The sequence below is a fragment of the Dermacentor andersoni genome, chromosome 11 (genome assembly GCF_023375885.2).
Source record: "Dermacentor andersoni chromosome 11, qqDerAnde1_hic_scaffold, whole genome shotgun sequence".
NCBI classification, from domain to species: Eukaryota; Metazoa; Arthropoda; class Arachnida; order Ixodida; family Ixodidae; genus Dermacentor; species Dermacentor andersoni.
Genome location: NC_092824.1, coordinates 90,837,043 through 90,860,317, shown reverse-complemented (window position 1 = coordinate 90,860,317; position 23,275 = coordinate 90,837,043). Strand labels below are relative to the sequence as shown.

At 50.6% G+C, this 23,275-nt stretch overlaps 1 protein-coding gene across 13 annotated transcripts in view; it reads right to left on the bottom strand.

Moving 5' to 3' along the window:
* Positions 1-590: 590 nt before the first annotated feature.
* Positions 591-23,275, bottom strand: part of LOC126539023 (uncharacterized) — a 240,793-nt gene continuing 218,108 nt past the window's right edge. For 12 of the 13 annotated variants that reach the window (XM_055075141.2, XM_055075140.2, XM_050185710.3 and 9 more), the window contains one exon: positions 591-5,522. In XM_055075141.2, the coding sequence (XP_054931116.1) occupies positions 3,798-5,486 (1,689 nt within the window). In that variant the 5' untranslated portion in view covers positions 5,487-5,522 and the 3' untranslated portion in view covers positions 591-3,797. Of the gene's footprint in view, positions 5,523-20,184; positions 20,740-23,275 lie in introns of those variants that run through there. The other variant, XM_050185713.3, reaches the window with a different exon arrangement.

The following is a 23,275-nucleotide window of genomic DNA, read 5'->3' as shown; positions in this document are numbered from 1 at the left end:
TTTAGTTAAAGCAGAAATTTTTGCAATATATATTTAATTTTCACAAGCTAGGCACACCGGTCGATCGCAGCGCCTTCCTGGTGGCGTCATCGCTGAAGCGACCACGGTTTTCCCATTGTTTTGCTGTACGGACGACGCGCTGCCCCATTCTAGTACAACACATCAAATACGGTAGCGAATGCATAGAGTTCCGTGCATGAAACTAACAGTGAATGTATAGGCTATTTTCTTTTGCACTGACGAGAACAGCGTAAAACCGTGGAAGTTTTAAAAATACATTTTATACCTCCCTGCACGAACGTCCCTGTTCGGGCATCTACTGTGCAAATTTCGTTGCACTTACTGCACCCTACTGGCCAAAAACCTGCAGTATACCTGCTCGTGCCATATATTATGTCTACAGATCCACCTTTACGTTACCGAAGAAAGACAGTTTCACTGGAAAAGGAGGTTTCACATATGTTCGGCACAGGCAACCTTTTAGAGATGTGGGATATATATAGTGCAAGAGTTTCCGTGGACTGCGCGGGTCAGCGGGCTGCAAAAGGAAACGGGGTGGTTGAAGAGGAACACGCTGAGACACGTTAATATCTGAGTACTACGATCACAATATGTTTATTTCCTCAGCTGTGCGACACAGTGTTACAAACATTTCAAACCTCTTAGGTCCAGTAAGTTTGATAGGGTGAAGCAGCGTAGATTTCCCTAGATGTGCCACAGGCCGCACGAGGATCTCTGAGGTCGCACCCAGACCACGAGACTCCGGTTTCAGGCTCCTTTCCAAAACTGCTTTGAAGGCTGGAACAAGTCACGTTTTCCGCAATTGCGGTGTTCCAGATTGCGTCCACATTCCCTTTTTTTTTTTCAGACCACAGTGCCTCGGAGAGAGAGAGAGAGAGAATTTATTATGATAGAAACGCTGAGTGGTTCGCCTAAATCGAAGTTCTCACCTGCTACTCAGCATTTCGGAAGGAAATTGGTAGTGAAAAAGAGATGGAAAAGCGTTGATGAGTCTTAAATCTACACAACTGTCTTGCGAGATGAAAGCATTTAGGATATCACGCCGACGACAGGGTCCCGGCCAAGGTCCCACTCTTCAATGGAACTGTTTCGTACAAAGAAAGGTTAATGGATGAACTTGAACAAACAATCCGCCAGTTTATCGTCTTTCTACATCATATCGCGGGCAGAGGCACAAGACGTGTTCTGCAGTTTCGGTTACCTCGCACACCTCGCAGTCCGGACTGTCTGCAAGGTCGGCAAGATGTCGGTAGAGCCAAGTGAACGCCACACAAAGTGGTAACCTGTGCAGCGAACTTGCGTTACTTCTTTCGCACGGTGGGCGGTATCTACAGTTGTACACCTCGAGCTGAGTCCGTTAAGACGGCAATGACTGGGACCTGGCAGCGTCCGGTACGTTCCAGGGTCTTCGCGCAATAATGTATGCACCAGAGCGTTAGTGTCCGATCGAGAAAAAAACTGGACGCACAGTCGCAGGGCGCTGTTCTGGGCCATCCTCGCCTACTCGTCGGCGAGGTCACTTTCGTATAAGCCGCAGCGTGCCTGAATTCAATTGAAACGTTACACGATGGACAGTTCTCGGTGTGCAATCATGTGGCTGTACCACATCTTAAGCGAGTAATAATTTTTACCACAGCCGGGGTTCTTTCGCGCGCACCCAGGATGCAGTGCGCTAGCGCTTCTTCGTTCCACTTCCATCGGAATTCGGTCGGTAAGCGAACCCGCAACCTCGTGCTGGGCAACGCAACGCCGTGACCATTCAGCCACCCCGACGAGTGTGAAGACGAATAAGCCTCCACAATTACAAAAAGAAAAGCAGTTTTATTTGCTTCGTTTATCGTACTATTCTTATTGCAGTGCTGAAAAATATCATACGCACTGTTCAATCGGCCCGCGATGTCACGCTTTAATTGGACAACTCCCATCGACCGCAAAGTAAAACATGTTGCCCGAATGTACGTCCAAACCTGTGCTCGCAAGTGTTGTTCTCTACTGTTCTAAGACGTTTAGAGTCTACATAGCAATACTCTCACAAGTACATCTTTGAGGACTAGTTGTTCACTTCTCTATGCGAGTCAAGCACAGCCGGTGGTGTGTGCGCTCGTCCAATCCACGTTTTCTGATAATGGAAAAACACGTCGAGTAGAATCAAAGCGAGACACAACTCGACAAGGGAGAGGAAAGGATTCACTGTTAGTCTTCGTGCAATATATATCTTGAGCTGGGTTCGACTGGCAAACGCCACAACACAAGCAAGGCACAGCAGCAGGCCGGTTAGTTTTTTTTTAACAAATAAAACGTTTATTGTAGCGACAACTCGTAGAGACGGATGTCACGCGATTACGCCACGTCCCCCTGCGTACACACGTTCGCATACGAACATCGTGCGACCTCCTCAAAAAAAAAAAAAAAAAACGAAAGAAAAAAAAGGATTCTACAGTGATGAACTCAGTTATGACCAGCACGTTTCTTCGAAAGAACATTCTCCTGAATGTATTTTTCTTTTATGTACAAAAAAACGCCAGACATCGGCGCTGAATACTGGGCAGGAGTAGCTATGATGCCACTCCAGTTTATAAACCTTAACTAAGCCCGCCCGAGGTTTCCACGTCCTGGGCTCGGAATCACAGTAATAAATACACATCTGCGACGCAACGGCAGGTGGAAAGGCGGAGGAAGAAAAAATGGTGTGATGCACTGATCACACTTAAGTGAGAACAACGACGCGATAACTAAACCAAAACATCTACCAGGCGCTCTTAGACAAGGCATATAAAAAAACAAAAGATCGCGCGACCACAGTTATGCCATCTAGAACCATCGGAATGAATGCATCATGGCTACGACTCACGCAAAACAATAATTCCAAGCGCAATCTGCAGGACTCTTACGTCACAAATGAGTGTTAGTCTTTGTACAATGTGACAAAAAAACACCATTCGCAACTTGCACCATAAACGGGACGTAGTCTGTACAGCTGACGAAAAAAAAAATACTTGACAAACAAGACTGACAGTACTAGCAACAAAAGATTCAACAAGTTTCTCAAGTGTTCACCAGGCTCAACCAAAAACGTATACGCTTCCTTTCAACGCGCGACAACATCAGTCGTTATACTTTTACCACGCGCGCGGCAGACCAGGAACGCTATGGCACATGAAAAAAAAATGAGCACGTCGATAAAGGTGCTAATACACTCCAGATAAGGCGGGCACGACATAAAGCACACGGCGTCCAGGCAGGTTTCCCCGCACAACAGTACGATTCGCAATTACTAGAGGCAGTCGGTGAGAAGCGACGTGCGTACTCCCCCTTAAGAGCCCAGGGTTACCTTTCGCAGTCTGTAACCACGCACTAAGCGAAGGGCACGACCCGCACGTTATAGGCACTAAACCAGAGGCGCTCGAGCTGACATCACGCGTACAAACACAGAGAATCACTAGACGCTACGACACAGCGCGACCGATGTCCTTAAGTGCCCTCGGCGCACACGCACAGACATACGCACTTGTAGGCCGCATGGAAAATCACATCACACACGCACACCGCAGGCACACGAACGACTGGCAGGGACTCCCTGTGCAAGCAACACCACACGCTCGATCACAAGACGCTGCGTGGATTACACTGCCGAGTCCCGACTTGTTGCGACGCCGCTTTCCAGCAGTAAGTCGAAGCCGGAAAGTATGCGCTCGAATCACCGCATGTTCAGACGTGGTCCTGGCACGTTGTATCATTTGTGTTCTTGCGTAATGTTAAAATTTGATCACTAGATGCTATGAGAAAAAGCCTAGGTCTTTAAGCGCCTTGGTGGCCCTCTGTATGAGCTCGTCCTTGTACCTCCATATCGTGGTGTCCTTGACGGTGTAGACCTTGAAGTCGCTGTTGCAGCTCTTCTTCAGGGGCCCCACGCAGTCCTTGCGGTAGTGCTGCAGCTGCGCGTACGGCGTGTCGATGCTGTACGTGGTGCACGTCCCGAAGCAGTTGAGCGGGAAGTGGTTGTGCACGGAGACGATGCGCTCCACGTTGTGGAAGCACTTGACGTACGAGCCGGGCTTGGTGAAGTTCTTGGCGCGGTAGACGTGCTGAAGCATGTGCATGTAGCCCGGGATGCCCACCTCGTGCACGGTGTGCTTGGCATCGTCGTTCATCATGTCGTCGAGGAAGTAGACGTTGCGCACGTTGTAGCTGGCCCTCGTGTAGTTCTTCTGCTGCAGGGCCATCGGCACGACGTCGGTCATCAGCTCCTTCCAGGTGCGGTGCTGCACGGGCATCACGACCTCGTCGATGTCCAGCAGGACGATGTACTCGTACGAGTAGAGGTTCCGGTAGAGGCAGTCGTTGTACGGGATCAGCTCGTTCTGGCGCTTGTGCGTGAGCTTCATGCTGAGGAAGTTGTGCCGCAGGCCGGGCAGGTTGGGCTGGCCCCCGGGCAGCGTGATCGGCGTGAGCTCGACCAGTCCCTTCTGCTGGTAGTACTGCAGCGTCTTGGATATGTTGGGGTGGATCTCGAGCTCGTACAGGAAAATCTTCTTGGCCCCCAGGATGTTGAGCAGCTCGATCCACTCGATGAGGCGCACGCTCAGGTCGTCCTTGAGGAAGTCCAGTCCTTTGACGCACACGGCGAAGTCCTGCTTGACGGCCGGCCGGTTGTTCACGACGCGCACGTTGTTGGTGGGCTTGTCGCACTGCTTCTCCACCAAGGAGACGGACATTGGCGCTTCGCGCTTTGGGTTCAGGTAGGGCGCCTTGCAGGTCACGATGAACGGCTGCAGGATGCCGTCCTGGTAGTTGCCCCACTTGGAGTACCAGGCGTAGGTGTACTTGGTGGTCGAGATGGTGGGATAGGCGCCATTGTTGTACCACAACTGGCACAACGTCGGCGGCGGCTTTATCCTGTCGGCCATGACCAGGATGCGCACCAGGGGAACGTTGCCAACCCGCACCCGGTTGTCAAAGTACGCGCCGTAGATGTAGAAGGTGCCGTTCCGGGTGGACAGCTTCTGCCAGTACAGGTTGTTGAAGGACAGGTCGTACAGTTCGGGATACTTGACGCAACTCTTGGAGCTGATGGGAGGCTTGCGACCGTTCTCCCAGTAGGCCCTGGGTATGTTCGACATGTTCGAGAGCTTCGACAGGAACTCCTTCATGGAGACGGAAGGAGATATGTCGACGTGCGGACGCAGGTTTAGGAGTGCTTTGCTGTCGGGCGTCGTGTCGCGTTGCGAAGCCGTGGAGGACTCGGGTTTCGAGGTGGGCACGGATTTGACCGGTTCCACGGGTACATGGTGTTCAGGAGGCGCTGCTGTTTGTAGCAAGGATCGCTGAAAGGGCCCAATGAGGAACGAGTTGCCGGCTCCGTGAGTGAAGTGGAACACGGCATAGCAGACGCCCATCCAGACGCAGACCAGTAGAAGGACCCTCCGTAGGGCCTTCCAGGCTACCAGGAGTTGCTTGCGGGCCATGGTCACTGGCTTGGGTCAGGTTTTCAACGGCCTTTCCTGCGAACAACAGAGAAGCGAAGAAATAAGCTCACTGCAACTGCGAAGTGAGACGTTGATATAGAGAACGTCGAAATTCGTTATCGCATAAGCTTCCTCACACGGCGGGCTTAGCGCCTCTAAAATAACAGGCGGAGCCAAACGACCAGTGCGCTGAGGCCAAATGATCTACCATTACACAACGCATGCTCGGAGGCCTGGCGACGAAAAGAAATATAATCGTGCACTGTTCATACATCTATTCGTCTATTCGACTTGACTGATCGTGACAAACTACGCCCCAACTAGAAAATCGTCCTCAGTTGAAATTCCTACAGTACCTGCATCCTACGAATGAGTCGAAAGATCCCAGGTTTCATGGAGAAAGCGCTTTGGAATGTCCACCTAATTTGGACAAGACCAAGTCTGAACACAGAGCTCGAAGAGGTGCCCTGGCTTTCGCGCATCGTCGACGCAATGCTCGCGCATGCGCGCACTACAAGTCAACGTTCTGCGGGCTTTCCACCAGTAGCCGCTCGCTAAGAAAATCGTCAGGCTGCACAACTTACAAAGGCCGAAGACAGATCGGTAACCTCGCACAGCTACGCCAGTAGCCTCGCAAACTTCGCCGGTCTTCGCGTTACTCCAAAGGGCGGCAATCCGCACGCTCACGCCGAAGGGAACTTGTAAGACCGCACTCGAATCTTTCCACGCACGCACTCGTGGATCCCGACAACATTCGGAAGAAATGTTCATCACTCTACCGCGTCAACCACAGCGGCAAAGCGCGAAGGACACCACACACAAGGCAAACGCAGCGCTTCCTTTCGAAGCTGCTGCAGTCCCCCGACTTCTTTCTCTTCTTTCCTCGCTTTCTCTTCTTTCCTCGAAGCGTTGTGTCAAATCATTAGCCTCACAAAGCGCAACTCGGCCACTCAGGTGCGCCCCCTTGCGGCAGCTAATAGCAACAAGGCCCAAGAGCTACAGCGACGCAGGGACAGTCAACGCGTACGACACGCACCGTCGAAACAGTTAAAAGTCTCCTCGCGCGTACACAACAGCAGTCTCAGCGACCGAGTCGAATGCCAGAGAGCGGCGTAAATAAAACGCTAACGGCTTCTTTTCTCTGAGGGGCCCCCCTTTGCATGTCAGGCTGTATACGCGCCGAGAGTCGTATCGGTGCTCGCTTTAAAGAAGGATGTCGCCTTCGTGCCGTGGCAGCTCGCGCTCTCTGCGTGGGTCGTAATTACTTCTTGATGTCAACTGCCGCCCACCTGCGCACGCGCGACGATACCTCGGGCCTCCCTTTTCGTCGTCGATGCCGTGGCTTCGTCGCGAATAAATTTCCGCGTAGCGCGGTAAGTGCGCAGTGGTGTATATATACACCCATGACAAGAAGAAGCGGGTAACTGCCGCTCGTTTATGGCAAGAAAGTGCAGCGTTAAGGAAAGCGGAGGCAAAGTGTGCCGTTAATGGCGCTCGAGTCTTGCGATTAACGAGCCTGTTAGTCGTGGGCCCCGTGTAGCCACCGAAGAGTGAGGGTTTTCGCAGCACCGGTCTTCCTAGAAATCCTAGGTGAGCAGAAAAAAAAAAAAAAAAGAAAGCAGCGAGAATATCAATGCTTTAGCTTCGCAAACAAGGTGTAAGGGCGAGATACCGCGGGCTGTAACTGGCGCGCACAGGTTTAAATAATCGCACACGAACAATCTGGTAAAAGAAAAGATACGGCGATTTCGTATCAATAGGCACTCGGCCGCCGCAGCTGCGTCGCGGCGCTTTAGTTGTGGCGAGGTTCGGCTACACAGAGGGCGATAACACGTACGCGTTCTCGCATTTCCGGTGAAGGGCAACATACGGGTTTATCGATTAGAATGATGACCGGGCGTTTTTAGTTGTGCCGGTTTGGTGGCGGTCACGGCGTTCAGGCCAAGCTGAGAGAGTTTTAGCGCGTCCGGTATCCCGGCAAACGCAAGCGGACTGGGCGTTTTACCGGATGAGTGGAGGCGCGAACGTGAACTGCCAGCATGCTGAGGACACCTGTCGACGCAGAGCTCAACCAAACAAAGACAGCCGATATTACGGCAACCAGCTGTAGTTTACTTTGCTGCGGGGGCAAGTTTTAGGGATCGACATGTGTAATCGGGTTGCTGCCGAATATTTACAGCACCAGCAAGGTATGATACGCTTGGTTACCGCAACATTAGCTGTGTTTCCCTAGTTGAGCTATGTGCCACTAGGTGTCCTCAGCGTGCAGGCAGTTCACGTTAACGTCTCTGCTCATCCGGTAAAACGCCCAGATCGCTTGCGTTTGCCGGAGTACTATCTAATGGCGCAAACAGCTCCTTACGAAAGGGCCATGCACAACGGTATTCCTGTAGCGGTCAGGCATCTTGATTATAACTGTCGCGCCGGGCGTTACTTGTAAGCCAGATTTCTACAATCTATTGCTAGTAAAGCCGCAGGCTTATCGCCCACGAAGCTATATACAGCCGAGACGTGCTAAAGCTTCACTAGCAAGTTGCATATATGTACTAATCAAGGCGTGAGCTGAACGGGCTGTATATGTGGATATCGTGCATCTAATGAACAGTTTCTTTCTTCTAATTTAGGCACGTTAGCAGCCACGACAGTGTTCCGGTCGCGTTCAGGAATACGATACTGACGACTTATGCTCAGGAGCTCACCTACATGCGCATTTCACTCTCAACGAAGAGTCACACACGAGCTGTCGACAGTCAAGAACCTTATTCAGGGCGGCAGGCTTGCTACGTCTGCAGTACGGAGGTCGCGCTTAGAAAATGCACCATCGATGGCTGGTGTAAAGAGGCCACACGCAGGCTATCGCCTACAACATGGCTTTTCAGGTGTGTAGTATTAGCTGTCGCGGAACAATATTGGTTCTTTATTGCAGTCACGATCTCCTTTGCCTTTTTCGCTTAAATTTCTTTACAGTACTAGTAACATTTTTTTTTTCAGTCAGCGCTTGTCTGCAATAGAGTCCCCCGAGCACGCTACATCTGCACTTTCTTGTCGACCCCCCGGGGAATACCAAAATAAATCAGACATATACGCTTTTCACGGCACAGGAATGACAGATCCATTATACATGCTACCGCCTATAATGATCACGTTCTTTCACAGTATATAGGATCGACAGGCGAGTGAGTTGGTACAGGTTCGAACGCTCGAAAAAGGAAAGCGCGACACGGCTCCTTTCCGGCTGCGACACAGCGTGTCAGTTGCCTCGGCAACAATCAGGCACCGCTCGAGAAGGGCCATTCAAGGTTGTAGATGAAAGATTGCACGCAGGCCCGTAAAACCTTCGAGCATGACAAGGACAGGAGAAAGGAGTCGCAATAACTATATCACATGCGTGCAAGACGAGCGCGCGCAGCGTGCCCGTAACGTAAACGAAGCCTATACGTTATGAAGATTACGAAAACGAAGCTTACGTTAATGAAGCGAAACGCTGCGCTAAATGATCGAAGCTGTTGCATGGCATGTGATCGGGCATGAATGACGTCACGGATTCTTCACTAATGAAATCCGGCAGACGCATCTCGATGATAGACACACGTACTCTATGGGAAGCAAACAAGGCGAAAAGGTTTCCTTGCGATTCAGTTTCTTTCTCCATTTTTTTTTTTCCGTTCTCAGAAATCAATCACTGCAAATCGCGATAAACGAGTGTCACTATGAAATAAGCATGCGAGAAGAAATAATGCAAAGTTAGACGAACGCCTAGACAACATTGGGGGGCGGGGGGGGGGAGGGGCGCATGGGCATACGTACATATGCCTTCGGACGGAGATGCGTGATACAAGATGCGATATACAAGATGCGCGGAACTTTCCAAACCGAGCGTAGCGCGTATAGCGAGAACGAACGGAATGACACCTGCCGATGACTGAATCACTGACTGTCCAAACGTCAGTAAACTCCCAGCGGTTTCAAACGAACAGTTGCGCAAGGTAACCTACATACATATGCGCTGAAAGGGAATACGTCCCACACAGAACTACCGATCGAATGAGAGCCCATTCGTATGAACCAAAGGGTCGGAGTACATTCGGGGTCAATTAGAGTGCGCGAAGAGTGATGCACGACAAGCGACAAATAAATAGGGTGCGCGTTAGCGACGCACAAAACGACGACGTCTACCGGTGCAGATGAATACAATAAGCAGGTCGCATAGTCGCATCTCCTCGGGAGATTGCATGGAACGGCTCCCTCACATACAGCAGACAGTAAAGCAGCAGACGCAATCAACAAGTATCAGCCTGAGAAGGGATCGCACGCACCCAATATACGGTCGGGCCACGCCGGCGCTATAAGGTCACAGTGATGAAACGACACAGTACACCGCAGGGCCTCAGGGAAAAACATTGTAGCTTCGCGGAGCTTCGGCTTTGGCTTACGCTAACAAACAGACCGAGTATAGTAGCATCTGCTAAGATTGCCGACGGATACGTATGGTTCTGTAAGGCCGGTGGGGAGCAGTTTGGCACGACAATAACACGCGAACGAGACGCGTAAACGACCGAAGCAGGCGGTGGTATTCTGTGGACGGTGCAGCAATGTGTCGAAATAAAAAAGAAAAGGGGGTGGTGGATTTAACGCCTACAAATTGCAAAGCGGTTTAATATGAGGGACACTGTTGGTGGGGGGTGAGGCTGCACTTTCATTTTGAACACGTCCGGCTCTCTACCGTGCACACAAACTACTGTAAAACGAGCTTTTTTTTTTTGCATATTGACAGCCACCGGAATGCGGTCGCTGCCGCCGTGTTTGCCCAAACCCGTCCTTCTGCCCAAACCCGTCGTTTTGCCCAAACCCGTCCTTTTGCCCAAACCCGTCCTTTTGCCCAAACCCGTCCTTTTGCCCAAACCCGTCCTTTTGCCCAAACCCGTCCTTTTGCCCAAACCCGTCCTTTTGCCCAAACCCGTCCTTTTGCCCAAACCCGTCCTTTTGCCCAAACCCGTCCTTTTGCCCAAACCCGTCCTTTTGCCCAAACCCGTCCTTTTGCCCAAACCCGTCCTTGTGCCCAAACCCGTCCTTGTGCCCAAACCCGTCCTTTTGCCCAAACCCGTCCTTTTGCCCAAACCCGTCCTTTTGCCCAAACCCGTCCTTTTGCCCAAACCCGTCCTTTTGCTCAAACCCGTCCTTTTGCTCAAACCCGTCCTCATGCGGACAGCGAGGACAGCTACTGTAAATCGCAGTACAGCGATCCAAACCGAACTAAGCGAGACGCTGAATCCGCTACAGCGGGAGTCACGCTTGTCTACAGTGGCCAAGAGGTCGTTATCTTTCGTGAAAGAAAGTACAGGCTCACGCATGACCATGCAGCTAGCTCGGCCCATGTGCCGCAGTAGAACAAACAGGTACAAACAGACCTGTAAACCAGCAACTACGTCGCTGTGTAGCCACTGAAGGCACTATAGCACAGTCCTCCTGAGTTCCGGCTATGGGGCATTTGTCCAATATATTGGACATCAAATACACCGCCACTGCCCAGGCCGCCGCATGTTTTAGCCCGTAAAACCGAATTCTCCAATATTTCAGACACCTACTAGCGCCACCTATGAAGTTCTGTTGAAAATGCATTAGTAGTTCGGCCACCAAGGGTGTTTGCAATGGCGACATTCAGCAGCACGGCTTTCTACGGCGACCGCCGAAAGTTAAGTCCTATTTCTCATACTTTATCGCTCGTTCTTTTTCTGTGATGAAATTTTGATTAATAAACAGATTTTGTACTTTTGAAGCCATTTATATTATTAAATTTGCCCTTTGCTACTGCATACCCACTACCCTAAAATGACCGGGTAGAGTTTCAGTGTCCAATATATTGGACATCATGCTGTGCTAAAACAACGGATAATTGTGAAATACTGAAATTCACTTTTCGTCTCTGTAACGTAAACATCAACTTCTGAAAATGTCACAAAGATCTGTGAACTTTAATACACCTTGGAACTCGGGAGGATATAAAGCCGTATACACTCCACCACTCTAGGCAAGTGCGATTCACAATGTGCGACGCACGCAAGCTCTGGCGAAAGCACACCTCAACACAATCGGAACGTGGAAGAACACAAGTCTATAGTGCATAAGATGTAAATGCCTAAGCATGCCAGCTCCTCTACGTTATCGCTGCGCCGGCCAACGTTGGTCTGCGGCGAGGCAGGGATTCGTTCTAACACGCTCACCACGAGGCACCGGATATATCACGGAAAGTTCTAGAAAACTTGAGGTTACCGCTCCAACCGTGAGCTAATGCGGTTCAAGCGGCCGAGACCGGTGGCCTTTAACACTTTTGCGGGAGACCGCATACAGTATAATGCTGATACTGGCTTGCACGTCTGCAACGCTTTCTCATCGGGCGACGCGGTACTGCAGAAGGCGATGAGGGTGCGGAAATTTACATAATACGTTAGCGTGTGTAACGCTTTCCGAGAGGCCGCGTCACAGGTCGGCGTCAACGAACAGCATTATTCAGCAAACTTGTCCCTCCTGCATGGGGGGCGCATAAAAAAAACAGGCTTACGGAAATCGCCCGAAGGATAACCAGCGCGACCGAAACTAGTTTCTCTGCCGAAAGGTTGGCGCCTCGCAAAAGTGGGGCTTCCAACCCGTTTACCGGAGTTCTCCTAGGATTGATTCGCTTACCAGGAATACAGTGTTGCTGCGTTAATTACCCTGCGGATGGCGGATAGTGCTAACGAAACCAACACAAAGCAAAAAAGAAAGTGACATGAATATTCGAAACACGACGAACCGGCTTTCTTTCCCCTCATCACTTCTGATGTGTCAAAGATGAACGACATCGCGAGAGAAAAAGACTGTCGAAGGCAAATGAGCAAATCGCACAAGCCCACATCTATCGCTGGGTGGTGCAATTAAGACACAACCGCCTGTCCTTCGAGTGTGTCTCCCGTGTTGCATTGCATCGCGCACTCCCGACTCGCCAATTCTGCGCAGTATACGACGTCAAGAGATTCGCGACAGCCACTCGGTAACAACAGCCGGCTGAGTGTGCCACAGGAGAAAAAAGAAAAGTCAAAGAAAGGAGTACTGCTCGCGCAGTGCGGCGCTACTATGCTCAGTTCATGGCGTCCGAGATTGCAGGCGCTGGCAGGTTTTGCAGCAAGCGCGGACAATCTCGGAGGCCATTGTCCCTCGCAGACTTGGCCAGCATAGCTGTAGAAGCTACAAAAGTAGTGCGGTTGTACAAGTGTCACTCCGCGCATTTCGCCCTGCAGTTGCGCTCGATTTGCGACGCTTTACATGGAATAAATTAATTATTCCAAATGTTATACGGGATAACTTCATGTGTTAGGAAGACGATTTGTGAAAATAAGGCTTCGTGAAATCGCGCCTCATTTGTACATATTTGTACTGCTCCCATGCGAAGAACTCTATTTTGTCGCGAGAGCAAGCGGTGTGCCGTGACCGCTGCTCGAAGAAACGTGTTACTCCGCTCGTGCGGTGTTAAATAGGTACCCATCTGCGAAGCCTTCAACGCATTAAATATTTCCTACTTTCGGACAAAGAGTGTGAGATTTAAACGTTTCATCGAACTACATGACGCATACCTATGCCTTCTCTTTCATACGTGCGCGCACTCTTTCTTTCGGTCGCGAATGCGAACAGTCAGGGAAGTCTCTCTAGCCTTCGCAGCGTTGCCTGCTATCTATGAAACGGAGTAAACGCGATCGTGAAGGTTCAATCGAATAGGCGTGGAGCGGAGGGCGATCAGAGTCTGACAATGAGCGAGTCCCTTTTCTGACTGGCTGACGCGACCCCAGTAGCTTTCGCTTCACTGCACAGAACTGGCGAGACGGAGTAGGGACGTAGCACGGGCCGCTAGCACTATCTATCTATCTATCTATCTATCTATCTATCTATCTATCTATCTATCTATCTATCTATCTATCTATCTATCTATCTATCTATCTATCTATCTATCTATCTAACACACACGCACACACACACACAAGTCAGGTGAGCCCACTAGGGAGCAGCTTTCTTTGCGACGGGGCTCCTTAGTGGAGCTGCGTGCATGCGTATATATACAGCGGCATTAAAAGCAAAGGAAACGCTGCCACTATACGCCTCGTTCGCGCAATTAGCGGCGCGCGGATCCAAAGGGTGTTGCGAGGTCGCGAGACGACGGCGCGTCCCCGCGAAGGAAAGCCGACGAGGTTTCGCCGCTCGGGCGAGGCTTCACGGGAAAAGCGGCAGCCTTTCTGGGGGCTAAGCTGACGGATAAAGACCAACGCCTCCTCGACGGCGCAAAGACGTCCGAGGCTACAACCATGACGTCACGCTAATTGGCTGTTTTGATAAAGGGTCACTTCGTCGACCCTCGAGACAAAAGGCGCCAAACTGAACGCTGCTCACTTGCTGCGGTTCGTTCGCCCCTTTGCGTGACGTCACGGCGGTGGTCCCAACCACGGTCCCAACTCACTCAAGTTCTATAGTTCAATTAAAATCAAGCAGGACATACGAACTATGGAACGTACCGGCAGGACAAACTTCACGGCAGGGGTCTGCACGTGCGTGACGTCACGCTTGTGGACCGTTAGCACATAGTTTTATCAAAACCCTCTACGTCGTGTAGGCAAGAGTAGATTAAGGACTTGGGCTACATACTTAAAGCGGCGGGAGGTGACAGACTGGTGTACGAGTTATTTGTTGAAAACGGTAGTGGTTGCTGTGGCGTGGAATGTTAACTACAACAATACCCGTTAACGAAAGCTTGAACGGCACCGCAGCTCCCGATCGTCAGCTATCCCGTTGCAGACGCCGACATCAAACCCAACTGGCAGAACTCGGCCATTCGTCGGGAGGACTCGCCGCTGTCTCGGAAGCGCTGCCACGACTCGCGCCATTCCTGACGAAAGCATGCGAACGGGGTTTGCCGTAACCCTGAAAGTAACCCTTAAAGGTGCGAACATATACATGCGGAGGACCGGTACAACTAACGGTTACTAAAGAAACTAAACTTGGAAGTCGGTAAATAAGAAAGCTAGAAGAGTGTCGAGCAACACGACTGACGCGCCACCAGTGAGCAACTAGATGAGAAATGTCCCCACCTTCTGCTGCAAAAAGAGACATGACTAACCTAACTGACCAAGCCAGAGGTGTCGATTGACTATACCGTTTGTCTGGCTTCGCTATACAGCGCGCGCATAGATTTCATTTCGTTGTGCTGAAAAAGTGGCGTTTTAGTTACTTTTGTTGTCTATAGGTGACGCGACCGCCTGCGAACTCCCCTTACCCCGCTCGCTGTTAGCCACGTTATAAAAACACGGTTTCACGAGAAGTTTCGAGACTAGATATGATTGAATCTCCGACTTAACAGCGTCGTCCGCACGTCATGTCTTTCTCTGACATTGAACGAAATGAAACGCGACTCCACAGCTGGGATTATTGAACCCCGGCTCCGGCCACCTTACCAAGCAGAGGCTGAAGATGTGAGGCCTCGAGACGGCGGGGCCGTTTGCAGGTAATCAATCGCGCACCAAATTCCGGGTCCTGTCACAACCTGCCGACGGATCGATCCCGAAATAATTAGACGGCGTGCAATGCGACTATAAGTTAAGGCGCTGAAGCGAGTAGACGAGTCTCTCTCTCTCCGGGCGTTAATTACAGCGGGTGCTCATTACAGCGTGAGACAAAATGTGTTCCGAGATAACTTAGACGGGGTACGCTGAGCGAAGAAAAAAATGTAGCGCAATCAACCAACTTCGATCGACTGACCGCAGTCATCGGGTAGATGTGCTTGACAGCGACGTTCCTGGAAGTTTTCAGAGCAAAGAACAAAATCGGGTGTAGTTCTCATTCTCGTAGTTTAGAAGAATTTCTCGCTGGGCTATAGTTGGTGCATTGCTTTGAAGAACCAAGTTGTGCATTCAAAAAAGACAACCACAGGAAAAGGCGACGGAGCCTTTTCTGTGGTTGTCTTTTTTGAATGCGCAACTTGGTTCTTCAAAGTTCTCATCACAGCGCTCAAGTTTCATCGATACAGCAAATGAGTGACAAGATGTTCGATCGTCAGTCGACCGAGCGGAAGTATTTCATTGGAACCAAGACGGAACGTTGGAACCTGCTCCATGGACAACCCAAGATGACATCAGCTAACGGATAAGCAATACGTCATCGAATCACTTTATTTTGTTCCATTAGGGGAACGAATTCTGAGATCTTGAACATAAATGGTTAAATGAGCTAACAGATCCCTTTTCTGAGTACAGCGCGCGGCGCAGATACGCGTTGTATTACGACTGTATTCATTAAACTAAGCTAGCTGCAGCCCAAATTGATCTCAAGTTATTAGGCATCATTCTTGGTTGATCCATGCTTGCGAAATGCATTGAATATTTGGAGAGTTTGTGCAGTGATACAAAAAACAAACGAATCTCCACGATTTTCTTGTTTCATGCACGTTGGCAACTGCAGGCTATCCCTGTTGACCGGGCAACGCGCACATTAGGAAGGCTACTGAATTGGCAAGCCAAATATCAAGGTACCGTGGGATGAGCTTTATTTCCCTATACAAGAACCTGCAACTGTGATCGCTTTAGACATGCGAGTTCGCTATAGATGGCGGCAACATCGCGGACTGAATACACCCGCAAACGATTGGCCATGCGCGAGCACCTCAATTCGTCAACACCGATTTGCAAAACATAAAACGAAACAAACGAAGTCGGGAAGAGAAGTGTGAAAGAAAAAAAGAACGTCACGCGGTTCAACGAACGTAAAACGCGGTAAGTGATCTGTCTCTTTGAAGCCCCGAAAAGAATACAACAGGATGAAAGTATTCAGCGCAGCCCCACGGTGGGTGGGGGGGGGGGGAGGGGAGTGCGACGGCAGACGAATCGAGAGGGGGAAATAAGGAAAGAGAAGGAGGGGAGGGGAGGAGAGACGCGAAAATGAGCAGGCATTCCTGAAACATCGCGTGAGCACGCACCCCTCCCTCCGCGCGCCGTCTCCGGTCGCGCCGCGCGTGCGTGTGTGTGTGAACGGCGTCGCTCCGCTTTGCGTTCGACGGCGATTCGCGCGTGTTTGGCCGCGAGCTGCGCGCAGCGACGATGCTGGAGCCGCAATTTTCGGCGCGCCGACCAAAGGAGCGGGCGAGCGAGCGAGCAAGCTAGCTAGCCAGCGAACTGGTTCGAGTTTGCTCTGTTCGGCGTGACGGCGCGTCGGAAGCGATTGCGGCGGGGTGTCTCCGCACGCGTCACGCAGGCAAACGCCGCGCAGAAGCGAAGGAACGCTCTTTTCTGACGCTGTCACTCGAACGTGGTTCCTGGCCAACGCTGCGCTGGCGCGGGGAATTCCTGAGCGGTTAAGTGTGAAGCGCGCCTATAGAAGGGTGAGGGTGCGAGGGCGAGGACGACGCAGTCGGGACAGGACGGGTGGTCTCGCGGGCTGCCCCCCCCCCCCCCCCCCCTAAACGGATGGCACCCCGCTGTGGTTTTGTTTGTGGTTCATATCGGGAGTGCTAGCCCCGAGCGGCAGGCGTCAGCGCCTTTGTGTGGGCACGCTTGGTGCGTGCTGTCACCCCTGCCTTACAAAACAACAGCTGTCAAAAAAGGAAAAGAAGGGCAAGGGGAGAGGCGGGATCATTGACCCGTCACTCATTAGGAAGCCGCAGCCAGCGTTTGCGTCAATCTTGAAATCAAAACAATGGAAACCTGACGCGGACAAAAGGGTGCGAGGGCGATCGAACCAAAACGTCACGGTGATACCGACTTCTGCACCCATGTCCAGGTCACCGCCACCATATATTTCTATAAATAACACGCAATTAACAGGCCTGCTAAACGCTCACACAAACAGCTAGATTAATATAGCAATGCTCAGCAGTGGGTCGGCAATATATGCTCACGCATGTAAAAGCAAGGATATGACCTATATATGCTCGCTTAATGAAAGCTGTCGTTGGGTAAGTCGTTCGAGCATTCGAGGCACGGGTACTAGGCAGAAAGACGCTCAATCAAAATCGTATGGTCATGTGCCAGTATGAAACAACCGGGTGATGCCGACGACAAAACGCTGTTGACCACACACACGTCACCACATTTTCCTTGAATGGGAATCAAACTAGAAGTGAAAGTTAACCATGTTCCCACTTTGATTAAGGGACGTAACATACACAAAATACGGTCTCTTCACAACGATCAATTCCGACATACTCACAGATGAAAAAACTATATTCCACCGTCGATTAGCTGCTGGGGTCACTATATATAGATGAGAGCTCGTAGTTTAGTCAAGGATTTCGAAACAAGCGACTACGCGTGTGAAACAACACGCGGCATTCCCGTGCTATACCGTCACCGACCTTTACGTGTAGGCTCGAGCAGTACAGAGTTCGTGAACGCGATGCTTCGCAACGGGAACGGCACTCACCTTGGCACGAGCTCAAGTGCGGAGCGGTTTCGCACCGTACCGGCTGTCTGAAATGCACCGTGTGTGGTGAGCCAAGGATGTTCGAACGGGTGGATGCAAGTGCAACGAAAGTGAATGGCCGGGGCAGGGGAGGGGGGGGGGGGGGGTCAGGAGGGCGCTGCGGTAGGCAGCTCCGCCAAGCGGATGACACCCCGTCGTGGTTTTGTGTTCGGCGACATCATGAGCAGCGTCCCAGCACATGGCAGGACGTTAGCACCGTTGCTACTGGTTTTTTTTTTTTTTTTTTTTATGACACGCCGGCGGTGTCACCGGCGCGACACAAAACGGTGCCAAGCGTGGGCGCGTCCGAAGCTGGCAGCTTTTAGCAACAATGGACAATTCGACAAAGCGGACAGGCGTGAAAACACCCAACGCGCGAACGACGCTGGCGACGTGTTTAGTGTTACTAAACGCAAGTCTAGCAGTAAGGTACAGTCGGCAATGAAATGGAAGTAATGTGAAACGAACTCGTATATGCCACTTTCATAAATATGAATCGCTTTTATGAATATGAATCTAGACACCGCCTAGGCTTACTTCAGGCTCCCTGAGGAAAGACTCGACACTGCACAAGCTATAGATACGAAGAATAAAATTCGCTTATCAGTCAATCATGGGTGACTCCTCAATCCGCTGCTTTCCAGAACATCCTCGCCTGTGCAGGTGAAAACGCTATACATTCTGAAGTTCCGTATATGGAGGAAGCTAGCTGCAGCGATCAGTTGCACTCAACGTTACCTGACTTGACTACTCAACGTAATCCAACCATGCCATCCGGGCTACAATTATTGCGAGAACTTCCAAGAAGCCCATACAGGGGCCAAAAACGATCGAGGCAGCCTCATGTGCGAGTTGATAGTGAAGTTCACATCAAAACAGCTGATGCGCGGCGTCGGGGGCCCCTTTTCCCGGTGTACCACCCGAAGTGAACCACAGAGGGCTGCGGATTTCATTATCTCCCTTATCAGACAAGTGCGGTGGTTGGGAACACGCAAACGTCGCGGCGCGATAACAACCCCAAACACCTGTCGATCGCCAGCAAGGGGGCAAAAGAAAAAAATATCCTAACCGCGTACCCGCGGTCGCAGCCAACATAGCCACATTCAAGATGGATGAAGCAAAGGCACGCGAAAGCCAGGACTCGGAAGAAGAGGAAGCCAAGTGACGCTAGCCCATTGGCGGTGACCATGACAGAAGCTCGCGCTTAACGCGTACTGCCGTGAGAAAAGAACACAAAGATCAAGGTCTTCGTGCAAGCACCTGTGGGGGGAGGGGGTATACACGTCTCCCCATTGTTCCGGCGCACGCTTTTTCGATTACGCGGCGACGTTAATGGAGGCCCGAAGTCGAGCTGGCCGCTGACAGTCCCATGACGTTTAAACGTGGTTTGCGGCCTAATGAAACTAAACGTGGCCGAACGAACGAGGCCGTCGGTGGGCTTGTAAACGGCGTGTGGCTGAGCGAGGAGATGTTGCAACATACGGACGCAGACGTGTACGGCGCAGTAGAAATACTACTCTTATGAAAATGAATTTCTAGAGTCGAAGTTGTCGACAGAAACACTCCGGCCACATGAACGAGACTCGACCGGAGCTCATTCTTTGCGACAGATCGAGGTGCTCCCGCTCCAAACGTGACATGGAGACGCACAGCGTCCGCTGTTCATAGTTGTGCGGACACGCGTTTGTCGGGGCCTTTTTCGACAGACTGAGTTCGTGGGATCGACGCGCCAAAACTACAGACAGTACGCAAACCCGAGAGAAAAATGTGCGAACCTCAAGCTCGTCGCAAAGGAATAAGAAAGAAATGACTTATTCATACTTGTAATTCAGACGCACAAACATATTGACGAATGCAATGGAAAGTTTGCAATGACTAGCTCTTACCGCAGTCGTCAATTTCAAATTACGCGCTCAGGCGGAGAGGAAAACTGGTTTGATCACGGAATCCCTGGTCCGCATATCTTTGAGCACGTATGTGGGACATCGCAAGAGAGTCCTCGGGAATAATTGCTACAGCACAGCACCCCAATGCACGTGTTTTTTTTTTTTCTACGCATTACTTGTCCAGTCATAACGCAGCCTCCATGCAGTCTTCCCCGTGACCGCGTCTTCAGCTCCGAAACGCCAGGCGCTTGGCAACAACGCTGGGTTTCTTTCGGGAGCCCGCAATGCGCTGCCTGCAATGCGCTACACACAAGATATATATAGACGCAGAACTAACTCACAAAGCCGTCGCTGGCCTCTTCAAGCCCGATCGAGACTCCGGGGATGAAACCACCGCCACCACGACCGTGAGCCAGCGCTCTTCGTGTTGTCTTCCGGCCCGGAGCCGGGCCGGGCCCGGCCCATTGTCTGGACTCGAGTGCGGCCCTCCGGAGGCGTCTGTCGTGGACGGCCGCAGATTCCGGCGTGCTCGCACGGCGGGAGGGACTCGGGGGGGCCGGAGCGGAGACGAGGCAGCGTCGGCAGCCGCCCTTGGTTCCGAAGCATTGTTCCGTGGCTGCCGATGGCCGCGTCTTTGTTTTCCTCTTCTTTCCTCTACGTAGCCGTGTGTTGCGCCGAGTAGATAACCGCGCGAAAGTTGTGTTTTGCTTCCCAGCCTGCTTTCGCCCTGCACACACCCGCACGCCCATTTCTGGACGGTTTCCCTTCCTTCCCGTCACATCTTCAGTTCTCGCAGAAAGTTTGCGCTGTTGTGGTTCGGATGGAAGTGTTGCAGTGCCCCTCGACAAAGGCCCAGCCGGCAGACCCGTCTGTCAGCACCCGTCCGGTGAGTGAACGGGATGCATTCATTCTTGCTTGGCGGAATAATAATAATAATAATAATAATAATAATAATAATAATAATAATAATAATAATAATAATAATAATAATAATAATAATAATCACAATGAAAAATAAAACAAAAAAAACGCACAACCTCAAACTTTGCTAAAAGTAAATTTCATTGATTGATTGAACTGAGTGATTGCTTGATTGGGTTTGACGACCTAAAGCAGCATAAAATTTATGAAATACAGCGTTATAAAGTACAATAGATTAGTTTTGACAACCTAAGGTTGCTTTACCGCACAGTCAAAGCAAGGCACAATCACTGTCGTATCTAACACACAAGCCTTAAGCGTCTTTCTTTCTTTCTTTCTTTCTTTCTTTCTTTCTTTCTTTCTTTCTTTCTTTCTTTATTTATTTTTCTTGCGCAATGTGTCGATTCTGAAATGGACACATTTCAGAATCGACAAACACCTCGCAGCAAGCAAGCACCTCACAGCAGGCGCTGTGAGGTGCTTGCTCCTCACAGCGCGCGTGTTTAAAGCTGATAAACGATAAATGAAGCTTTCATAATTCGGTTAGTGTGATGGCGGCTGGCTCTAAACGGGCGTTTTAAAATTACGCCGCTATTGGAATCGCTATAGGCAGTTCGCAGCAGAGGCTGCCTTCTGTATGCGAGAAAGCAGTAGCGATGGACCAGCATGAAGTCACCGCGGTATAGGTGATTAGGTATGAGAGGAAGTATACACGGTGGTGACAGAACCGTTCCTCGCTTAAGTTTCGCTAATTGTCGTTACCAACAAGAGACGCGACATGGGTTCGATCGCGAGCGACAATAGTTGGCCAAACAACAGCATATTCCCGTCGTTTGCTAGTGGGACCTGGAACGCACCCAGTATTGCTTACACAAAGTGGTCAGAAGATGGCGCCATATTTCTACACAGTATATTTAACATGTCGCGACAGGAGCACACTACAAGGCCTATCCAGAAAGTAAGTACCCTTACCGAATACTAATGCCTAGTCGCTGCGTTCGAAATTCCGGGAACGCGTTTGAGTTCATCTGAAAGTTAATCCGAGTTCAATTTGATGGCCAGAAGGCAAGAGAATGACAACTTGACTAATTATGACTTCACGCACGCGGTTCACAGAAGAGTCCAGTGATCAGCGATTCCTAAATTTGGAACCAAGTGAATTTAACCCACTGCAGCACTAAAAAAAAAAAAAATTGTGGTGACCAGCGTTTCCTGTAAGTTCACGACGTCACGAACACCTTCCCGAAGCTGTATTTACCATAAACGCAAAGGCAAGATCCCAATCGGAACTGTTCTACAACTTAACGATTTGTCTGCCGCAACTTTCGCCGTTATGTATGTAGCAGACGTGATTGCAGCGGACATGATGTAGCAGACGTGCCATGTTGACTTTATTATAACCACTCAAAGAGGCCACGAGCAGCCTTATGAGGTAGTCGGAACTGGGAAGGTGGCAAATTTGAGAGTATGGCGGAAGTTCACAGTGACTTGGAATACGAGGAGTTATCTCTAAGTGTTACGGAAGCTCAGCTTTCACGGTCGTCTAGTTTGTTGGCTCGCGTGTTTTATTTACATATTTGCTCGTCAGGTACGCAAAAGCTGCTTTAAAAGTAATCTGACTAACAATTAACGAAATTCGGTTAGGTTCACCACGGGCTTCAGCGACTGTTAACAAGGCTTCGGAGCCGGTGTCATCGAGGTCCTAGGCGAAATGTCACACTTTTACCCCGTACTCGCAGATTCAAAAGCACGTCATTTGCTTGACAGGGAGTCGCAGTATACCTAAGCATAAAAATCCTCCGCGCTGAAACAACAGGCGGGTGCGCAAATTTACCTACAAGCGGACGTTTATTCCACACCGGCGAAAAGCAACCTGCATAACTGAACGCAGCTGACAACATAACGCAGCCACTGGAGCACCCTTGCGAAACTTACGGCATCGCGTGTCTTTCGGTGAAGAAAAAAAAATAGAAAAAAAATCAAGATTACTACAGACTGCTGTTTCAACGACACATGACAGCAGGGAGAGCGGAAAAGCCGAACGACAAGCAAACATATCAGAACGAAAACATGTCTATAACGAAACAGGGGGGCTCACATTTACTCACAGGAGAATGCTGACGAACAGAGTGTATATAGTGTCGTTGAGCGGAATATGGCCGGGAAGAAACAATGCGGACAGGACGGACGCGCTTATTCTTCCCGCCCTTATTCCGCTCAACGGCAGATGCACAAACTGGCCCAACTGCAAACGCTTTTGAGCAGAGATTTGCATCCCACTGACTACATGACCCCTCGCCCCCTCTCTATTTGCAAAGCAACGTTCATATGCCCATGGACTGATATGAGGTCTACGCTTGTGTGCATCCATTTCCGCTCCGTCCATCCATTCATTCTTATCGTTAATAGAAATAAAATGAGGTTTTTACGTGCCTAGACCACGATCTCATTATGAGGCACGCCGTAGTGGGGGACTCCGGAAATTTGGACCACCTAGGTTTCTTTAACGTG